The 23,420-nt window shown below is 35.7% G+C and overlaps 1 protein-coding gene across 1 annotated transcript in view; it reads left to right on the forward strand.

Annotated features, from left to right (window-relative positions):
- The window catches only part of RNF145 (ring finger protein 145), a 59,400-nt gene that overhangs the window by 30,350 nt on the left and 5,630 nt on the right, over positions 1–23,420 (forward strand). Inside the window, exons 5-8 of the mRNA XM_047091793.1 lie at positions 6,222–6,457; positions 9,167–9,342; positions 12,645–12,785; positions 15,930–16,112. Coding sequence (XP_046947749.1) covers positions 6,222–6,457; positions 9,167–9,342; positions 12,645–12,785; positions 15,930–16,112 — 736 coding nt within the window. The remainder of the gene's footprint in view (positions 1–6,221; positions 6,458–9,166; positions 9,343–12,644; positions 12,786–15,929; positions 16,113–23,420) is intronic.

Raw genomic sequence — 23,420 nt, forward strand, 5'->3', positions numbered from 1 at the left:
TGAGAAGAACCCATAAAAATGCTCAAGAGAAAAGAGGATAAGTTTTAAGTGTTCCAGCTTCAGGGAGCACCAACACCCAATCTCTGTAAGAGCATAGTCCAGTAAGAATTTCCTACTACCCACTCTCCTTCTTTCCTACATGCTTCAAGCCTAGGTAAGTCAGGAAGAGAGGGCAGTGGTGCTGGCAGAGAAAGAGGGCAAAGCCTGCCATAACTTCTTCATCCCCCTCACAGTTGCAGGTTTTCCATCTATAGTCCCATAGGAGGCCTGAGCTAACGTAAGGGAAAAGCCTGAACTAAATCAGTTTCAGAGTTTTAGTCATTGTTCAATTGGGACTGTGTAACCTAAGTTAGATTAGAAAAGTTATAGGATCTGGCTTAGGGGCAGGAGAACACTAAACTTCACAGAGTGGATTTTAAATAATTTTTTAATGTGTATTTATTTTTTGAGAGAGAGAGAGTGAGTGAGTGGGGAAAGGGCAGAGAGAAGGAGAGGAAATCCCAAGCAGGCTCCACGCTGTCAGCACAGAGCCCGATGCAGGGCTTGATCTCACCAACTGTGAGATCATGACCTGAGCTGAAACCAAGAGTCGGATGCTTGATAGACTGAGCCACCCAGGAGTCCCTTCACAGAGTGGATTTTAAAATCATTTTCCTTAGGATTTGCTTAATAACGTTCTCTTTTCCTTAGCTTACTTTATTATATAAGAATATAGTATGTGTTACATATAACATACAAAATATGTGTTATGTTATTGGTAACAATTCCAGTCAACAGTAGGCTGTAGGCTTTAAGTAGTTAATATTTGGAGAGTCAAAAGTTATGCAAGCATTTTCAACTCTGCATCGTTGAACAAATACATTGTTGAACAATGTTGAACATTGAACAGCCCTTGCATTGTGCAAGTGTCAAGTGTATTTGAAAGGTTATATTTGAAAGGTTAAAGAGCTCGTAAGGTATTATTTTTTATTCCGTGCAATGTAGTACAAACTTGAAACATTTCCTTAAATTTTTGCCATCGGTGGCTATGATACTCTGTTTACTCAGCTAAGATTCAATTAATTGGAAATAAAATCCATAAACTGTTAAGCACTATATTTTCTTCCAATTTGGATTTTAAAGGTACTTTCTATTTTCTTCTGTTTCATTAATGAGCTTTTAATGAAAAACTGAGTAATATTAATATGCCATCATCTCTTAGAGTTGCAGACTTCTGGGAGCTATTTCTAATAGTGGAATCCTGAAATCCAAAGATTACTTTGTGATTTTGATTTATTCAGAATTACCAATTAGAATAGGCACATCAATTTAAACAACTTCCCGTTCTTTTGGAGCTATAGGAAAGATTTCTGCTCCTTCCTTTTTTCACCTAAATAGGAGAAGTGGTCTTCTGTTAAAGAGAATCATAGCATATGAGTCATAGTCTTCTCTGAAAGAAAATGAAGTCTGCAACCCCAGAGTTGAGCACTGAATGTGTTGGCATAGATTTCGGGGAATTTTCAGAGTGTAGAGGAAGTTTATATCATGCTGAACGGGAAATTTAAATATCATAGCTGTGAGTACAGTGAAAATAAAATGTGTGAGAGTGAACATTCCTAATTATTCCTAGCATTAAAGCATTTCCTCTGAGTACTTTCTTTTCGAGTTTTTGCTAATTTTTTAATCAAAGAAATACGCTTGTTTTTAAAAGTTGAGACCTACCAGTTTTATGATAAACACTGGCTCTCTTCTGTACCGCTCTGTTCCACGTTCCTGTACCAGCTCCCCACAGGCCTCTCCTTTCTAGTCACAGCTGTGTTGGCCCTGCTACTTTCTCTCTTGGCCCTCTCTAGAAATCCTGTGAACTGGGTAATGTTCCTCCTACATTGACCCCCTAACTTTCTTACTGTTCTATTTTCCTTTTTTTCTCCCCCTCTGTCTTTTGTTTAACTTTCTGAGATTTTCCAACTTTATCTTCCAGCCCTTTTATTGTACCTTTTTTTTTTTTTATTTTTTTTATTTTAAAAAAAATTTTTTTTTTCCAACGTTTATTTATTTTTGGGACAGAGAGAGACAGAGCATGAACGGGGGAGGGGCAGAGAGAGAGGGAGACACAGAATCGGAAACAGGCTCCAGGCTCTGAGCCATCAGCCCAGAGCCTGACGCGGGGCTCGAACTCACGGACCGCGAGATCGTGACCTGGCTGAAGTCGGACGCTTAACCGACTGCGCCACCCAGGCGCCCCTGTACCTTTTTTTGTTGTATATTGTTAATATCCATGAGCTTGTTTTCATTGAAGTTTCTTTTTACTGTGAGAGTCTTTTTTTTTTATTTCTTAGGTATATCACTTATCTCTTTGAAGCTTTCTTTTATTCTTGAATTATCCATTTCCTCTGAGATCTTTTTTTCTGGTTTTTTTTGGTGTTTGTCTTTCATGGGATAGTAGTGTTTCTTAAGCCTGGATTTGAATCCTGGTTATATTTGGTAAAGATTTATAAATACTGATTTCTAGGCCTCATCTGAGGCTGATTAAACCATAAATTTTATTTAAATATCTGGAGGTCCTTAGCTGATCATTTGTATTAAAGTGAGTTAAGTTGTTGATTAGAATCTCTTTAGGGCTTACCAACTGGTATGTTTCACAGTTGATGTTCAAGTGGGATTGGCTGTTTTTGAGTATTTGTATGTCTTTTCACTTGGACTTGGTCATTTTCCCCACATAGGAATCTTTGTATTCCCTGTAGGGGAGGCTTATGTCAGTGACTAGAATGGGTAACAATAAACATGGCAACATGTTTGGATATCTAGAAAGATTTCACCTCTCAGGGTGCAGACTTTTGTTTTAATCCCCTCTTTTCATTTGGGCATCTCCTCTCTGCTCGGGGCTGTACATGGTCATGTCCAGGTGCCTGTTGCAGTCTCTCCAGTAAACCTCAGTCTTCCCCCCAGGGTGGGGAAAAGAGTAATGGCTTGGCTTAAAACCACAGTTCGTTGCCTCCTATCTCTTTGATTTCTGTGCTCTAAAATGTTGTTCTCATATCTCACTTGGTGGCCACTCCTCCTGTTTTGTTTTGCTTTTATTTATTTTTTTTAGTATTGTGGGTTTTCCTCCTTTTATACATTTATGAATATTTTTCACATTATTTAGATATCAGTTCTTTAAAGGCTAAAATTAATATTTGTGGGAGAAAATACCACATTATAACATGGTAGATTGTTAATAAATGTTTTTAGCTTTGTGTAAAAATGGTTGCCATTTTTGTATTCTTGTAACAGTAATACAGATTGAACACAAAACAAAAATCTCAAAGTATTGTTTTGCCCTTCATTGGCAAGAAGGAAGAGAATTTGACTATATGATTCTTAATCTGGAAGATAACATGTTCAAGAATTTTCATAAAATTTTAAAAAGAGCAATGAGAGGAGACTTGTCCAGTCAGTGAAATGGGACAGTGGACAGTGTGGTACTGTCATCAGAGTAGAGTGTTGAAAAAAGAAAAATAGTAATTTCTAGGGTGCCTGGGTAGCTCAGTAAGCTAAACATCCAACTCTTGGTTTCAGCTCAGGTCATGATCTCATGTTTCCTGAGATTGAGCCCTGCATTGGGCTCCTCGCTGTCAGCCTGGAACCTGCTTGGGATTCTTGCTTTTTCTCCTCTTCCTCCTCCTCCTCCTCCTCCTCCTCCTCTTCCTCCTCCACCTCCTCCCTATCTTTCTCTCTCTCTCGCTCTCTCATTTTTCTGCCCTTCCCCCCTCACATGTGTGCTCACTCACTCTCAAATTTAAAAAAAATAGCAAGTTCTGACACAGACTCAAATATACAAAAAATTTGAAGGTATACTAGAATGGCATTTCAAAGTAATAAGAAAAGAATTGGATGATTCCAGTAGCTAGTTTTGAGACAACTGACTAAAACATCTGGAAAAACACACTTAGATCTTTTTTTGTTGTTGTATATTTTTAATATCCAGGACTTTTTTCATTGAATTCTTTTTATTATGACAGTCTTTTTTTATTTCATAGATATATCATTTATCTCTTTGAAGCTTTCTTTTATTCCTTGAATTATCCATTTCCTCTGAGATCTTTTTTTGTTTGTTTTGGTTTTTGTCTTTCATGGGACAGTAGTGTTTCTTAAGCTTGAATCACCTGGTTATATTAAGTGAAGATTTATAAGTGCTGAAATTCTAAAATAAATTATTCTAAAATAAATTCCAAATGTATTAATTTTTAAATTAAAGAATAATAAAAGAAAACGTAGGTGGGGCACCTGGTTGGCTCAGTAGGTTAAGCATCCGACTTTGGCCATGAGGCCATGATCTCATGGTTTGTGAGTTCGAGCCCTATATCAGGCTCTGCAGACAGCTCGGAGCCTGGAGCCTACTTTATCTCCCTCTCTCTCTGCCCTTCCCTGCTCACACTCTGTCTCTCTCCCAAAAATAAATAAACATTAAAAAAAAATTTTTTTTTAAATGTACGTGATTACTTGTATAATCTTAAGTAGGAGAACCCATGTGATTAACCATGGCACCAAAGGTAGAAACCATGAAGGAAAAGGTTTGATAGGTTTGACTATTTACAGTAAAAACTTCTGTAAGAGAAAAAATTACTAAAATATTCAAATAATACATTGGGAAAATATAGTCATGTGACAAAGGAAATTAATATCTTAGTCAAAACATAGAAGGCTACATTCCCCAGTAGAAATGGCCAAAGAATGTAAACAAGCATTTCACCAAATCATTGCAAATTATTTTTATGTACTTATTTGTAATTGGTAATCAACAAAATGCAATATTTAGAAAATCTTAGGAAATATTCCTTCTTTAAATTATTTTTACTGTTGGCAAGTCAGTAGAAAAATGCACACCCTGTACCCTGGGTGTTTTGTTTCTGTAGGGCCGTCTGATTGTATGTGTCAAAGTCTTAAAGGTTTCTTCTGACTGAGTAATTACACTTTTAGGAATTTAGTCTAAGAAGATATTAGGAAATGTGCTCCAAGTATATGAGGATGTCATAAGCGTTAAACATCAGGCTTATTCATAACAAAGCATTTTATAATTATGAACTATTTGAAAACAGCCAAATGCTAATACTGTTTCATACACATTCAGTGTAGTATACCATACAACTGAAAAAAAAAAAGTATATGTTTATTGGTATGGGGAGAGCTACATGTATTATATGTATTAACTGAAAAAACTGTAGTGTGTCCACTGTAATCTCATTTATATAATAAAACATTTGTATATTCACTTGCATAGAATAAATCTGAAAACAGTATGAATAGCTAATTTTTGTTGAGCACTTACTAGGTTTCAGACACAATGCTTAGACTCTCTATGCAGTGCTTTAATTAATGGACCAAAGATACTGGACTATAAGAAATTGAGTTTTCCCTTTTTATTTCTCTGTATTTTCTTTTTTTTTTTTTTTTTAATTTTTTTTTTTCAACGTTTATTTATTTTTGGGACAGAGAGAGACAGAGCATGAACGGGGGAGGGGCCGAGAGAGAGGGAGACACAGAAACAGAAACAGGCTCCAGGCTCTGAGCCATCAGCCCAGAGCCCGACGCGGGGCTCGAACTCACGGACCGCGAGATCGTGACCTGGCTGAAGTCGGACGTTTAACCGACTGCGCCACCCAGGCGCCCCTTTCTCTGTATTTTCTAACTTTTCTATAATGATCATGCCTAATCATCTGAGAAGAATTTGTTGCTTAAACAAAGTTTTACTTTCATTATTGAGTCCTTTGGGAAGGCTTGCATGATCCTGTAAATGTAATTAAAGCTTGAAAATCTCAATGAATTTTGTCGCATCATGATCTTAGAGAAGTAACTGTATCTCTTGGATTTTATGCTTTTACCTATCAACCAGAACAATTAAATATTGATGGACCTTTGTGAAAAGAGCTATATGTAAACAGTAGTAATTGAATTATTATAATACTGAGCTAGACATTTAAAAAAACGTTTTTTGTATTATGTATGTCATCTGAAATGTGATGAAGACTAGTGGATATTTGTACTGCTTTTTTCAGATCACTACCTAGGGAATTGATGCTCAGAATTGACGGGACATATGAATATGTAATTATGGTCAGATGAGGTAAAAATTTGATTTAGACTGTTACCTAGGAGATCTTAGACTTTTTCAAAAGCTGTGTCATCATGCTTATTGGCATTATCTTTTGCTTTTATTTTGTGAATACCAAATCTTAAATGCATTCTCCTCCCCATTTTAGGTCAGTTGGTGGTGTGTACTTTATGTTCCTGTGTCATGAAAACGAAGCAGATTTGGCTGTTTTCAGCTCACATGCTTCCTCTGCTAGCACGACTCTGCCTTGTTCCTCTGGAGACCATTGTTATCATCAACAAATTTGCTATGATTTTTACTGGATTGGAAGTTCTCTATTTTCTTGGGTCTAATCTTTTAGTACCTTATAACCTTGCTAAGTCTGCATACAGAGAATTGGTTCAGGTAAGACTGACACCACACACAGGTAGATAAAATTCTGCATAAATACTAGTTATATTAAAGGTTTAGCTCCTTGTTATTTCAGTCATGGTTATGGTAACATTCTGTTGGACAGTTTTTAAATAGCAACCTAATTAGGAACATGTAAGATTTTTTATTATGAAGTGTTGTATAGAGAGGCAGTAAAGGGATTCTGTGGAAGCAGAGTGTCTGGGTTTTTACTCTGGCACTGTTGTTTACTAGCTGTGTAACCTGGGGATAGTCACTTAAGTTGGTTTATCCATAAAATGGAGCTAATAATAACGGTTGTACCTAACTCATAGGGTTGCTCTGATATTTAAGTGAGTTTGGTGCCAGGCAGACATTATTCTGTATGTGTTGAGTATTATAACAAAGACCAAAGTAATACAGAATTGAAAAGCTAGGGGTCAAATCCTGGTTTTTCTCCTGGTTATAGTCCTGTGCCTACAGTTATTTCCCCCTATGTTTGCTTAATTTATGTAAACTGAGAAGTTAAGTTGTTTATACTATGATGGATTTTGCTTAGATATACTGATGTTGCCAACATGATGTGCTTCTGCCTTATCCTACTTTTTTTAACCTTTGCTCTAAAACAGATTATTCCCAGACAGAAACAATAGATATTTATCTATTTCCATTTGTCTTAATTGATAAGTTTCAGTATATAAAATAGATACTAAAACTGACATTGATATATAAAAACAAAATGTTAAAATGGACATTCTTTACTACCTTTCGACTGTGTGTATGTGACCTTAAGGTACAGGATGCTCTCAGATTGACCAAACTGAAACTACTAAGTGAAGTGGGTTTTGTTGTTGTCGTTGTTGTTGTTGTTGTTGTTGTAGCCCCAGGGACAGATTTCCCGGAAAAATTTCCCTCTACTCTTGGCTTTAGCCTGATTCTGCCTTCATTGTTCATCTTATGTAATGATTAACTTGGGCAGTTTTCCTAAAAGTAGGTCTTTCAGAGAAGAGGAAGTTATTTTCACACTCCGTGAAGAGCTATTTCATGAGGAAGCATTGTACTTCCATTCAGAGTAAGAATGACTAGTGTTTTTCTTTGAATTCAGTCTTGTGGAGCTATCCTAGTTTGTAGGAAAACAGTAGGCAGTAAATATTAATTGGATGCTGTTTTATCATCATAAGGACAGAGCCCTCATTTTTCAATGTCATGTTTACCTTCTTGGTTGCCATAAGATTCATGCATCACTAGATGTTGTAGTTGAAAATAAATTATAGGTTATAAAATTCACAACCTGGAAAGAATTGGATAGGCAAGAAATGGAAACTATCAGGCTTTTTAGTCATGTTTCTTGAATGGAAAGGAGGAAAAATACTCTCTACCTCTCAATGATCATTTGCTGCTAATAATTATTTTGCACGTAGTTGGACAATTTGCTTTTTCTTTAAATATTTTCTAGTAGGGGAAAAATAGAAGTTAATCTTGACTAGATTTTAGAAAAAGCATTTGAGTTACAAATGGAATTTATCATTTTTTTATTACTAAAAGTATTTTTTATAATTTTTAAAAGAATGTTTATTATTGAGAGAGAGAGAAAGACAGAGTGTGACAGGGGGAGGGGCAGAGAAAGCGAGACACAGAATCTAAAGCAAGCTCCAGGGTCTGAGCTGTCAGCCTCAGAGAGGCTGTGAACTGTGAGATCATGACCTGAGCTGAAGTTGGATCCTTAACCGATTGAGCCACCTAGGTGCCTCCAGGTGAAAATAATTTAAATTTAGAATAACTTGCAAGTCAGTGTATTTTAACTTAATGCTTAAAAGATCTTTATCTATCTAGAGATAGGTATTAATTAGAAATCAGAATAACTTGAAGTCAGTGTATTTTAAGATGTTTGTAGTTTATTGAAGCATTCTGGTATCACACTGAGAGTTTCAGCAAGACCATTTGGCTCTGTAGGTTATAGTTTATAGCCTGCCTTGGAGAACCCTGTTGTGTTACCAGGGTCTGGTCCCTGGCATAGTAACTCTAGAAACTTGGTTACATTGTGCTCTTCGGCTGAATCAGATTATGAAAATTGATTCTTCCTAATCAAAGCTAATTTACTTATTAGTAGATTAATAAACTTTTTTTACATGTACCTTTTTTCTTGGTGTTAAGGCACTTGGCAAACCAAATAAATTGAGAAATGTTGTTTGAAAAATGCATAGGAGGAACAAGGGGAATTGATTTATCTGGGGAAAAAAAGACTTGCTGTCTTCTCTCTCCAGTAAACTCCAGTGATTATTCTGTCTTCATCAAACTGTTTCACCTATAAAATTTCCTGACTAAATCCTGAAAAAGTCTTCCTTTCATATTGCCTGTTTTTCTAGCCACTCAAGCACTATTGTATCATTTAAGGTAGTCCTGATTGATCATTAGGATTTACAGATGAGTCAGTTTACAACCTGCCTTTGATGTAATTTTACTCTGAAAGTGACTTTACTCTGAACCATAAGGGGAATTTATGGTGGTCATTTGATGAGTGTGTGTCATGTTAACAATAATGAAAACTCAGTGAATTTTTAAAAATGTGGTAGTGACTGTATAGAGAAAACTTTAAAGGAATTTATCTGAAACAACCTTACAGTGAAAAAAAGTTATTTTATTTTTCCCTGTATTACTCTTTTATGTTTAAATGTGTTTGTTGAAGTGATACAAGATGTTTTCCTATCTTATTTTCTTACTCAGGTAGTAGAGGTATATGGCCTTCTAGCCTTGGGAATGTCCCTGTGGAATCAACTCGTAGTCCCTGTACTTTTCATGGTTTTCTGGCTCGTCTTATTTGCTCTTCAGATTTACTCCTATTTCAGTACTCGAGATCAGCCTGCATCACGTGAGAGGCTTCTTTTCCTTTTCCTGACAAGGTAATTAATGAGAACATGTGATACTGTACATAATCTTAGGAAGAGAAAACGTTGATCTAGGAGTAGTAAGTTTTGCAAATTAACTTTTCCCAGTTATATTAGAATACCCCATATTTAATTGAGATAGGATTTTCATTCAGTGGATGCCTATGTCTGGCAGTGCAGGGAAGGTGCTAATGTAATAATGGTATATTTGGTTTCGTCAAATGATTTGTGAAAAGGTACATAGCAAATTTTAAAAATATTTTTTCAGAGGCCCCTGGTTGGCTCAGTTGGTGAAGTGTCTGACTTCAGCTCAGGTCATGATCTCACAGTTCGTGAGTTTGAGGCCTGCACCGGACTCTGTGCTGACAGCTCAGAGCCTGGAGCCTGCTTCTGATTCTGTGTCTCCCTCTCCCTCTCTCTCTCTGCCCCTCCCCCGTTGGTACTCAGTCTCTCTCTCTCTCTCTCTCTCTCTCTCTCTCTCTCTCTCTCTCTCTCAAAAATAAACATTTAAAAATATAAATAAAAATATTTTTTCAATTTCAAGGTAAATTATTGGTTGGGTAAATAAAACATATGTTACTAAAAGTAATTATCATTTACTCAGTATTTAATATATGCCAACCACACTACTAAACACTTTTCTTCACACTTAATCTTTACAGCAACCCTGAGAGATAGGTGCTTCTATTATCATTATCATTTTAATAGCTCAGGAGACTGTGCCAAGAGTAACTTGCCCCAGGTGACACTGGTAAAAAAAACAAAAACAGTGCTGATCTCAAATCCCATCTGAGTTCAAACCCTATGACTTCCTCTTGCACTATGCCATATTATTTCATTTTTAAGTTTTTTTATTTTGAGAAAGCAAGAAAGTACAAGTGAGGGAGGGACAGAGAGAGGGAGAGAGGGAGAGAGAGAGAGAATCTGCACATCAGCACAGAGCTCAACATGGGGCTCAAACCCACGAACCATGAGATCATGACCTGAACCAAAGCCGGATGCTTAACTGACTGAGCCACCCAGGCACCCCTATGCCATGTTATTTTTAATGTTTTGCTTCATTATTCAGATACAGTTAAATAATTGGTGAAATAAGTATATCCTAATACTTTTCTATTTGCCCCAAAGGAATTCTAAGACTTAGTTTTTAAGATTTAGATTTTTTAAAAAAATGGTCTTAAGTCATCAGAGTCCTTTTTCTACTAAAGTATCTTTTTTGTGAGCTTATGCTAGATCTGTATTTGTTATTTTTCCACTCTTGAATTTGAATCTCAGGCCCCCAATCTAGCACATGGGTTTGTGTGTGTGTGTCTGTGTACACACACACACCCACACAGACACACACACACACTATCTTCATTCCCTGGTACATAAAGGCAAGACTGAAACTCTGTCCTTCAGGAAAGTACATATAAGCAGATCAAAGGGTTTTTTGGTATTTTTATTTAATTTGGTTTTTTAATTTACATCCAAGTTAGCATATAGTACAACAATGATTTCAGGAGTAGATTCCTTAATGCCCCTTACTCATTTAGCCCATCCCACCTCCCGCAACCCCTCCAGCAACCCTGTTTGTTCTCTATATTTGAGTCTCTTATGTTTTGTCCCCCTCCCTGTTTTTATGTTATTTTTGCTTCCCTTTCCTTATGTCCATCTGTTTTGTAGCTTAAAGTCCTCATGTGAATGAAGTCAGATGATATTTGTCTTTCTTTGACTTAATTCACCTAGCATAATACCTTCTAGTTCCATCCACGTAGTTGGAAATGGCAAGATTTCATTCTTTTTGATTGCTGAGTAATACTCTGTTGTATATATATACCACATCTTCTTTATCCATTCGTCCATTGGTGGACATTTGGTCTCTTTCCATACTTTGGCTCTTGTTGATAGTGTAAGCAAATAAAAATTTTAAATTTTTCATTAATAGAGCCATTGTTTCTCGGCCAACCAAATGATGGAGCACTGTGCACTAAGTGGTGTAGGGAAAATGTTACACAGAATTAAATATCAATAGAAATGTCATAGGACATACCTATTTTAGTAAATAAGTAGAATAAATTTATTGGCACTGAGTCTGATTTTGTACTTTATTTATTTATTTATTTTTAAATGTTTATTTTTGAGAGAGCATGAGGAAGGGAGGGAGGGGCAGAGAAAGAGAGGGAGATACAGAATCTGAAGCAGGCTCCAGTCTCTGGAGCCCCATGTAGGTCTCGAACCCACAAACTGGGAGATCCTGACCTGAGCCGAAGTCAGACGCTTAACCAACTGAGCCACCCAGGTGCCCCTGATTTTGTACTTTCTGAAAATAACAGCTTTAATTGATAATTAGCTTCTATAAACATGCAATAAATTGATACCAAATACATTTTGATAGCCAACTCATTATTAATGAAGTTTCACTGCTATTGGTATTTATGTAATTACTATGGAAGTTTTATGCAGAATTTTAAGATGATCCAAAAAGTAATTCAATTTAAGGAGAAAAGAAATAGAATTCTGTGGTTAGGATAATAACTTAAGCATGGGACTGGGATTGGTTGTGTTTTAAACCAGATTATTATCCATTAGAAAGCACAACCAAATGAAGTGTAGCATGGTGTAATAGGCTTAATAAATCAATAAGCTATGAATGAATTTGGACTTATTTAAAAAGTAAGAAAGTAATAGAGATTTTATTTTTTATTTTTTTATTAAAAAATTTTTGTAATGTTGATTTCTATTTGAGAGAGAGAGAGAGAGACAGAGCACAAGTGGGGGAGGGGTAGAAAGACGAGACAGAATCTGAAGCAGGCTTCAGGCTCTGAGCTGTCAGCATAGAGCCCAGTGTGGGGCTTGAACCCATGAACTCCAAGATCATGACCTGAGCTGAAGTTGAACACATAACTGAGCTACCCAGGAGCCCCTAATACTGAGATTTTAGATGACGTTTAGGTGTCTTGCCCAAGTAATTTTTCTATTCCTTTTTTATACATACATACATACATAATTGTATGTTTCTTAAGGTTTGAACAAAATTTTAAGCTCTTACTGCATTTGAAAGAGATGATAGATAAATAAAAATAGACTTGTTTCAGATATGGTTCTATATACTGAATATTTGCCAAAGAGATTTTTAAAAAGTGTAGGTTAGGATAATAATAAGAATGGATTTAAATTATTAGTGGAGTGGTCAGGTGATTTTACCTTAAATTTTGGTTTGGGTGTTTTAATTGATAAGGATCAGAACAAGCTTGGTGGTTATTTGAAGGCTTAAGATGGTTTTATTTCCAGGGGAAAACGTTTATCTATCAATACCCCCACCTCCTCTTTTCTAGTATTGCTGAATGCTGCAGCACTCCTTACTCACTTCTGGGCTTGGTCTTCACGGTTTCTTTTGTTGCCTTGGGTGTTCTGACACTCTGCAAGTTTTACTTGCAAGGTTATCGAGCTTTCATGAATGATCCTGCCATGAATAGGTAAGTTCTTGACTATGAATATCTCTAGAAATTTAAATATTATATATAACTTGAAGAAGTAATGATGAATTTCAGAGGAAATGATATTTTGAAGGTTTGTTTTTTTTTTTTTTTTGAATGGTTGAAACTATTTGGATTAAAAATACTATGAAAAATATAACTGAATTTCCATATGTAAAAGATGGATTTTTATTGTTTGTACTTATCAGTATATACTGGACACTTTCCTAGAGTTAAGAGATTAAAAAAATTTTTTTTTAATGTTTATTTATTTTTGAAAGAGAGAGCATGCACGAGCAGGGGAGGGACAAGAGAGAAAGGGAGACACAGAATCCGAAGCAGGTTCCAGGCTTTGAGCTGTCAGCACAGAGCCTGGCATGGGGCTCAAACTCACCAACTTTGAGATCATGACCTGAGCCGAAGTCAGATGCTTAACCGACTGAGCCACCCAGGAGCCCCAGAGTTTAAGAGATTTTTAATAGCTTGTTTTTTTCCATTTGAAGTTAAGTGTAGCCATGTTAAAATCAAATTTCTGTATTTGATACTTGCTTAATTTTTTATGGTTGGACATAAATTTGATGCTGATTGAAGTTTCAAAGGATGCATTAATGATAATCCAAGAATAGTTAATCTAGTTGTTATTAAATCACTAAGATCAGATATTGGGAAACCCTGTTTTTGGAACTTGTCATAATTTCTGTTATCTTAATGTAAGAATTTTTAATGGTTTCATTTATATAAATTTAAAGAATCTTAAAGTCTTTAAATCTTTATGGAATATTTCAGAATTAGTAGATGGTGAGTACCTTGTAAATGGAAGAAATAAATTTTTTTTCTTGGTGTACATTTTATTTTTTTTTATTTTTTTATTTATTTTTTTTTAATTTTTTTTCAACGTTTATTTATTTTTGGGACAGAGAGAGACAGAGCACGAACGGGGGAGGGGCAGAGAGAGAGGGAGACACAGAATCGGAAACAGGCTTCAGGCTCTGAGCCATCAGCCCAGAGCCCGACGCGGGGCTCGAACTCACGGACCGCGAGATCGTGACCTGGCTGAAGTCGGACGCTTAACCGACTGCGCCACCCAGGCGCCCCTTTTTCTTGGTGTACATTTTAGTTTTTTTATGAGAAAAGAGAAAAGCTTCTACCTTATAACCTTCCTGCCAGTCCCAGCTAACACTTTTGTAATGGAAAAAAGAAGGGGGGGAAGGCAAGAAAGAAAAATAATTCATGTATAAGCTCACCAAATTAATACCATTCAGAAAATACCAAACGGGAAGTGACAACTCTTCCTTCCCCTGCTTGTCATTTCCTTTCCCCAAAGGTAACAGCTATAGATCATTATTTTAAATTTTCTTATGGGGAAAAATGCATATATATATTTTGTTGTTGTTCATTTCCACATACTGTAAACAGTTCTGCACCTTATTTTTTCTTTTAAATAGTTTTTAGATAATTTGTTTATGTCAACAGAGACATCCTCATTTTTTTGATTAAAGCATAGTATTCTAAAATATAAATGTATTTTTTTTGCTATTAAAAATTGTGCTATGAGTATCTTTGTCTATGTCTCTCTTTTTTTAACTCTTAAATTAGGAAAATTTCAAATTAACAAAGTTGAGAGAATAGTAAAATGAACCTCCATATACTTGTCACCCATCTCCAATAATATGGCCTATCTTCTATCATGCATGCCCTTATCAACTTCACTTACTTTGTCCCCTCCATAACTCCTGGCTGCATTTGTTTGGCACAAATCTCAGATATGATACCATTTTACCCACAAGTATTTCAGTCTCATATGAAAAAACGTAACAACAATAAAATATTCATTCCCAGTAAGAGAAGAATTCCTTGACCTCAAATTCCCAGTTGGTGTTCATATTTTCCTGATCTTTTTTTTAAAACATTTTATTTGCTCAGCTTCAGATCCAAATAAGGCCCATATTGCAGTTGGTTAATATCTTTTAAGTCTCTTTTAATGTTTAGGTCCTTGCTGTCTCTCTGTATTTTTCCCTCTCTCATTTTATTTGTTGAAGACACTAGATTGTTCTACTTAAATTTTCAGAATCTGGATTTTGCCAGTTATATTCCCATGATGTCACATAACATGTTTTGTTATTCACTGTGTTTTCTCTTACATATAAATTTTTTGTAGTACATCCATAGGGTAAATTATTACCAGCAAGATTATTGAGTTAAATTGTGTATATATTTTAAATTTATTAGCAAATTTTTCTCCAGAAAGGTTTTACATGTTTTATGTCAACATTAGTGTTCCCATTTTTTCTCAGATTCCTTGTCAGTGCTTGGGTCATCAGACTTCGAAATATTTGCTAATTTGTGGTTTTGAAAATTGGACTTAATCCTTTGTTCATTTATTTGTAAGAGTTATTTATAAATCAAGTCAATAGGATAAAAAAAGATCTCTAAGGATTTTTGTATATATTTTCCATATGTCAATTGAATTTCAAAAAAGTTTGTATTTATGTCTTCTGGTTCTTATGGTCTGCTTAAAGAGACCTTTCCTACTTCAAGATTATGAAGACATTCACCTATGATTTTATCTTTTATAGTCAGGAAAAAGCTCATGATATAAATATGTGTAATTCAGTGGATATCTCAGAATGGTAGAGTGGGGGCGCCTGGGTGGCGCAGTCGGTTAAGCGTCCGACTTCAGCCAGGTCACGATCTCGCGGTCCGTGAGTTCGAGCCCCGCGTCGGGCTCTGGGCTGATGGCTCAGAGCCTGGAGCCTGTTTCCGATTCTGTGTCTCCCTCTCTCTCTGCCCCTCCCCTGTTCATGCTCTGTCTCTCTCTGTCCCAAAAATAAATAAACGTTGAAAAAAAAAAAAAAAAAAAAAAAGAATGGTAGAGTGTCTGGCTCATTAGCAAAACCTTTTATTTATCTTAGAAGTTGCTTTTATTCTCATTGTATGCTAAAATAATAATAATTATATTTTACACATATAGTGAAATATCATGACTATTACATAGTCATTATATTGTTATTACATGTCAGTGTTATATATTATATGTGTTATATCAATGTTATATGTATTAACATTCTGATCAGGATTATTTGCTCATGGAATGAAATGAGATTCTGATTATTGTTTGTTTTTCTAAAAATGTGTTTTTTTTAGGGGCATGACAGAAGGAGTTACGCTGTTAATCTTGGCAGTACAGACTGGTCTCATAGAACTACAGGTTGTTCATCGGGCATTCCTGCTCAGTATTATCCTCTTCATTGTTGTAGCTTCTATCCTACAGTCAATGTTAGAGATTGCAGATCCAATTGTTTTGGCGCTGGGAGCATCTAGAGACAAGTAAGAAACTTCCTAAAAATTTTTTGTAATATTCTTTATATATGTAGATTTTTTTTTTGAAGATTTTTTTGAAGATAATGTTTAGAGACAGAACATGGATGAATAATTGGTATTAGCTTAAGGTGATGAGTTTACATTTTAAAATTTTTTTCTATATGTTTAACATTTCTGTTTTTTTCCTCTCAAGATGCCTATAGTTAGAAATCACATCAAAGACCATGTAATTAATTACAAGTCAGTGTTTTTCTTCTTCAGAGATATTTAATACTTTTTATATTTGTCCAATTTTAAAATGGAGAGCAGAAAATTCAGTCCAAGAAATATACCAAATAATTTTATTTTGTGTAATGCTAAAGCAGAGAAAGCATTGAGAGAAAGGAGAAAATCATTGGAAAGAGAGAAATAAAGGCTCTCAGGCAGTCGTAAAGATAGCCATTAATGGAATAACTACCTCATCTGATGGCATTTTAGAACCATTGCAACTTATTGAGGTTTTATTTTTTTTTAATGTTTATTACTTTTGAGAGAAAGAGAGAGGGGCAGGCATGAACAAGGGAGGGGCAGAGAGAGGGAGACACAGAATCTGAAGCAGGCTTCAGGCTCTTAGCTGTCAGCACAGAGCCTGACGCGGGGCTCGAACTCACAGACCATGACGCGAGATCATGACGAGCTGAATTTGGACGCTTAACCAACTGAGCCACTCAGGCGCCCCCAACTTAGGTTTTAATGGGACTTTTTGACACCTTCTGGGACCAAGTGAAATTAATAGCTGCATTCATGTTCATGCCATACTATATAGAGGTTTTCTTAAGGAATAAAAGTCAAATTATCATTTAGCTCTTTAAGATACAATTTTAGCTTATTATAGTTTATACAAGGGCATTCTATAAGAACGCTTAAAATTCAGTGTCACTGTTTTTTTCCAGCATCCATTCACACTCTCTTGATTTTTGAAATATCTGAATTTATTGCCGCTTTGGTAGTGTTTTATGAGTAAGGGAACAGGTGATCTTTTGGGAGATCGAAATTTGATAGCAGATTTTTAAAACATTCCAAATTAACATTTTGTAGTTCATCAGATTTATCTTTCTATTCCCATATCCCACATTACTGAACATTCTGAAATTTTTTCTCAAATGGTAGAATAGCTGACAGAATCCATTTTAATTTAAATAAACTTTGATTTGTTTCAGATAACCTTAATCGTTACAGTTCATTATAGTTTTTTGAGATTTGGTTTTGAGGGTTGAAGTATCTCAATAGAAGCATTTAAGATGTTGAACTTGGTGCTGAACTCCCTTAAATAGCCACTTAAGTGATTGGGTTGTTTTTTATCTAAGTACAACACTATTTTGTCCTTTCTGGGAGTATCGTTTAGTAGTATTAATTATACTAATTACTTTGGCATATATTAGTAAGACTAATATAATACTATGGAAAGTTTGAAAGAGAAAAAACAATCTGTAATTCCACTGCCATAAGAACCATTAAATCCAGTTCTTGTTTCCTCCAGGATGTTGCACTACCTTTATTTATTACTGACTTCTTCCTCCAAGGTCTCATGCAGAGGAAATTTAGAGGGAAAGGAGCAAAACTGAGAAGTATGAGAAAAATGTATCTTACTAGAACTGACTCAAGAAGAATTTAAAAACCTGGATAGTTCTGTAGCTGTTAAAGAAATGAAGGCAAATGGTAAACAGATGGCAGTACAGGCAAGTTCCAAACTTTGAAGGAACAGATTATCCCTATTTTAAACATGCACTTCCAGACAATAGAAAGAATACTACACAACTCATTCTGTGTGGCTAGTATAATCCTTGTATTGAAATCAAACAGACAACTTGAGGAAGATAAAGTTTTATTTCACTCATAGTAAGAGGTACTATGAAGCTTTTGTAATACTGGCTCAAGTAGAAACAACTTGAGCATTTGAACAGGGAGCCCCCAAACAGATCTGTGTATGTGGAACTTTGGTATGTGACGGAGGTGGCATATCAGATGAGTGGGGACAGGTGGTAGTCTTCCGTAATTCTGCTGGAAGAAAATGGTTTCTGTTTAGAAAAGGATGGAATGGGTTCCTATCTCACACCATAAACAAAGGATCAACTCTGGAATTTTAAGAGACCTGAAATGTCAAAACAAAAAATTAAAACTCTACATAGGCGGGGCGCCTGGGTGGCGCAGTCGGTTAAGCGTCCGACTTCAGCCAGGTCACGATTTCGCGGTCTGTGAGTTCGAGCCCCGCGTCGGGCTCTGGGCTGATGGCTCAGAGCCTGGAGCCTGTTTCCGATTCTGTGTCTCCCTCTCTCTCTGCCCCTCCCCCGTTCATGCTCTGTCTCTCTCTGTCCCAAAAATAAATAAACGTTGAAAAAAAAAAAATTAAAAAAATAAAACTCTACATAGGCTAGCATATTTTGGACCTTCAAGTGGGAAACAATCTCTTAAACTGACAGAACTGCTGGGAAAGGGAGACTAGGAGTTGAGAATGACTGTGAAAGCAGAGTGATAAATCTAACTATTAAAATTAACTTTTTAAACCTAAAGTTAACTTTACAAACTACGAGAAGATACTCGAAGTATTTATACTCATCCAAGAATTGATATCAATACACAAACAGCTCAGATGAAGAAGAGAAATAGAAGATGAAATACATCTTTATCTTTAGGTTTTTAGTGAAAGAAGAAACACAGGACTATGAAGAGAGGTTCAACCTCTTTACTAATGGGGGAAATGTAAATCAAGACCACATTGAGGTGCTATTTTCAACCTCTGGGATTGGCAAGGAATAAATAAATAAGGAAGGAAGAAGAGAGAGAGAGAAAAAAAATCAGCTGATACCTAGGGTGGAGGAAGGTCTAGATCACAGGGTATCTCTGGTTTCGGGTGGGAGTGTAAAGTGTAATGACTTTGGAAACAGTTTGGTCATTATCTCCTCCTACATGTATACTCAGGACATTCTTGCACATGCTCAGTAAGGACATGTAGAAGAATGTTCATAGCACAATGCATAGTAGCAGACATCTGGAAACAACCCAAATGACATGTTTGGGAACAGGAAAGTGGGTGAGTAAATGTGATAATTGTCACCATGGAATATTAGAAATCTCGTGACACATAAAACAGTAGGAGTGATTCATAACATTATAAAGTTAAAAAGTAAGTCCAAAAAGATGACAGTATAGAATGTTATTTTTATGTTAAAAACAAAAAATTCTAAATCTCCTCTTTAGGAATACATACAGATTAAAACTCTAAAAAGGGAAGCAAGCAAGAGAGTAAAGAACACTTTCATTGTATGGAGTGAGGCAGGATATAGAAAAGGCAGGCCTTCCATATGGTTAAATGGGGGTTATTGTCCAGGCTCTCACTTTTGTATGGGGAGATGGGTTCGTGAAGGCTTGCTACAATATTTAAGAGAGCTAATTAGGTTACTAACTCAGTAAAGAGAGGGACACCCACAGACCAATGGCAATAGTGCATTCTGAATCAGGGATTATGATTAATTCAGTGTACTGGGTTAAGATTAAAAAAGGAAATGAAACGTGTCTTAATTCTCAAATTAGAGAAACAAGAGATAATATTGATAATTCATGAAACATTGCTTCTCTCTGTCATTAAAGAAAATAATTATTAGGGGAAGAATCCTCACATGTCTTTGGAGTTGCTTAGACTAGAGGCAATTTTCAGTGTTTAACTTAAAAAGGTGTCTCAATTTTAGCCATAGAGATATTTGTTAACCTTTATCTATAAATTTTACTCCTGGTCTTAACAAGGAATTTTAGGATGATGGTCTACTTATTCTAATTACGTAGTAGATATTCAAATGACAAACTTTTTAAAAAAATGGATTGGGGTGTTTATAAGGTATATTTTATTGTATAGTGCTTAACCTGGGTTGTTTTTTTTTAATTTTTTAAAATGTTTTTAAGCTTTATTTATTTTTGAGAGAGAGAGAGTGGGCATGAGTGGGGGAAGAGCAAAGGGAGGAAGATACAGAATCCGAATCAGGCTCCAGGCTCTGAGCTGTCAGCACAGAGCCTGATGTGGGGCTTGAACTCATGAACTGTGAGATCATGATCTGAGGCGAAGTCTGACACTCAACCGACTGAGCCTCCCAGGCACCTGTTACTGGGATGAGGTTTCAGTGTCATTTCTGCTATTCTTTTTATATTTTATCTTAAATTAGATTTAAAAAAAATTTTTTTTAAGTTTATTTATATATTTGAGAGAGAGCATGAGTGGGGGAGGGGCAGAGAGAGAATCCCAAGCAGGCTCCACACTGCCAGCACAGAGCCCGTCATGGGGCTCAAACTCAAGAAACCGTGAGATCATGACCTGAGCCAAAACCAAGAGTCAGACACTTAACCAATTGAGACACTCAGGCGCCCTTTAGATTTTTACTGAATTTTTACTGCTTAAATAGATGTGTATATTTGCTTCTGTATATAATATACACACCTGTATTTGTGTTTATGTATATATATTTTTGTGTTTGTGTGTATACACACTTATGCCAAAATTAGACATAAATTGTAACTCTTGGCATAATGTTGTATATACTTCTCAGTGTATGTGTATAAATATATGGTTGTGTATATGTAAATATATACCTATTTTATATAAATGTATTACAGCTTGATTTTGAAAAATATATTTAAAGTTTTAAGGTAAATTACCCTATTTAAAGAAAATTTATAATTTATCATCTAATATAGTATAACTACTGTTACACTAATCCCTTCCTGCCTGCCTTTCTTTAAAAAAACTAAAATTGTTGTGCATCTCAAAGCAGAACTACTGACAAGTTTGTCTCTTAACTTCAGAAAGTAGAAGTGCTTGCAAGAAAAGGTGTAAAACAGTTCCAAAGTGCCTGTCTTTAATTTTTATCATAATAATTCACTTCTCTGAATTACTAATTACAAGTAGTCCCACACAGTTTAGCATTTAGCTTTGTGTGTGGTTATTTTTCCTTCCCACCTATATTATAGTTAAAGGTAGAATGGGTGATTTATGTTACTTTTTTTTTGTCTCCTTGAGACTCTACATTGATTTTAGATCACAGATGCTGATTTTTTTTTTTTAATTTTTTTTTTTCAACGTTTATTTATTTTTGGGACAGAGAGAGACAGAGCATGAACAGGGGAGGGGCAGAGAGAGAGGGAGACACAGAATCGGAAACAGGCTCCAGGCTCCGAGCCATCAGCCCAGAGCCTGACGCGGGGCTCGAACTCACGGACCGCGAGATCGTGACCTGGCTGAAGTCGGACGCTTAACCGACTGCGCCACCCAGGCGCCCCCACAGATGCTGATTTTTAATTAAAACAGTTTAATTTTTTTGTAGCCATGAGCTTTAAACTATTTTGGTTGAAATCTACATTTCCTCATAATGAACTTAAATAAGTGTTCATGTTTTATAGGAAATCATTAACAATTGTTAAGTCTTGATATTCACTTTACATAGATTGTAATGGAGTTTTGTGTTTAAGAGAGGAAAAGACAGAGGGTTCACACTGTCTTTCTAGATTTGTAATTACTATGTTAAAAAATTAACTTTGGCCTTTATTTACCCAGGAAATGGAAACAGCTGATAAATATATATATATATATATATTTTTTAATCCCTTGTGGTGGCCCTCTATCATCTATTTACTTGGAAATTGGGTATATAAAGTAAATAGTTCTATAAGTAAACTTGCAGGGGAGTGGAAATCACACCTTTTTTTCCTGTTGCATGAAAATTTTCCAAAGTTCTGCTTCAGGCACTCGGGAAAAGTTTTTGTTTATGTATCTTCTACAACTTGGTATATAATCTGTCTTAAATTGGGATGTATTTAAGGGATGATTTATTAGAATATTGTGATGTATGAAGAGATACACAAAAAGAAAAGTTATGTTCCTTCTCCTTTTACCATAATTACACGGCCTCTGGTGTATGTATTCCACTACTGATGAGTAGGGTTAAAGTGGAGTCAGAAACTGAAATCTAAGAAGGCTCTTAATTTGTTGGTGTCTTAAAAGCACAAGGTTATACTATATTTCAAAAGTGTGTGTGTGTGTGTGTGTGTGTGTACACACAACATATGTGTACGCATACTGAACTATATATGAAGTATATATATGTAAACACTAACCTATATATATATATATGTACTTTATATATATTTATGTATACTTTATACCTATATAGTAACTATTCCCCCATGAGATAACCATAACTTTTATCCTGCTTATAGGGCTTTGCATTTGAGTGGATAGATAAGTAGGTAAAAAAATAAAAGGTAATGAAAATAATTTGAAAAATATCAGGCAAAAATAAATGTTCTAGTTTTATTTGGCACTTACTTCATATAAGCCTTTGTGTCTAAAAACTGAGCCATGTGAAGGAAGAGTTCTTGTTCTTTTTTTCAAGGAGTTTAAATTTGGGTGATAAGACATTTTTCTGGGTATGTACATATATATTATTTAGATAATATAAAATAAACATAAACATGTTTAGCTATATGATATATAAATATCTGTATAATTGAAACAATACTACAGTTTATTTTTTTTAATTTTTTTATGTTTATTTATCTTTGAGAGTGAGAGAGAGCACAAGTGGGGCAGAGAGAGAGAGAGAGAGAGAGAGACAGAATCTGAAGCAGGCTCCAGGCTCTGAGCTGTCAACACAGAGCCTGACTTGGGGCTCAAACTCGCAAACTGAGATCATGACCTGAGCCAAAGTAGGACGCTTAACCAACTGAGCCATCCATCCAGGTGCCCCGAAACAATACTACAGTTTAGTGATTGGCCTGTACCAGTGTTAAGGATTCTGAGAGGATTGGTGATTCCTGGAGAAAGGATTCACATTACCTGTCTGTGTGCATGTATTTGTTCAGCTTGAGCTAGCCTAAAGGGTTTAGAACAAAAGAGAGTGGGACAGAGGCATTTCTGGTGGAATGAAAGAATGTTTGTATTTTTCTTAGAATACAGTTAATGAACCATCTTTGCTTATAGTGAGGAAGAGATGTTGACAAGTTTAGACCAAGAAATTGGGAGTAGAGGAGCTCAAAAGCCAGGCTAGGAAGTTTAGAACAGGTTTTGGCAATATTACCCTAGCAGAGCTGTAGGAAGATTAGGCAGGCCATGTCCAGGATAGATTAGGCACCAGGAGAGGAAGACCGGCTAGTAGGTCCTACATATAACACAGTGGTTCATAGTTTTTCACCCCCAAGCCTGACAGATGTGAGGATTAATAGTATAGCTGTTCACTGGAGCACCATTCCTCTTAGTAATATTGTACTCACAGTAGCAGAGATTTTCGTCAT

Source organism: Lynx rufus, unplaced genomic scaffold (genome assembly GCF_022079265.1).
Source record: "Lynx rufus isolate CCGP_SWC_20201006 ecotype Redwood Valley unplaced genomic scaffold, mLynRuf1.p SCAF_1, whole genome shotgun sequence".
Taxonomy (NCBI): domain Eukaryota; kingdom Metazoa; phylum Chordata; class Mammalia; order Carnivora; family Felidae; genus Lynx; species Lynx rufus.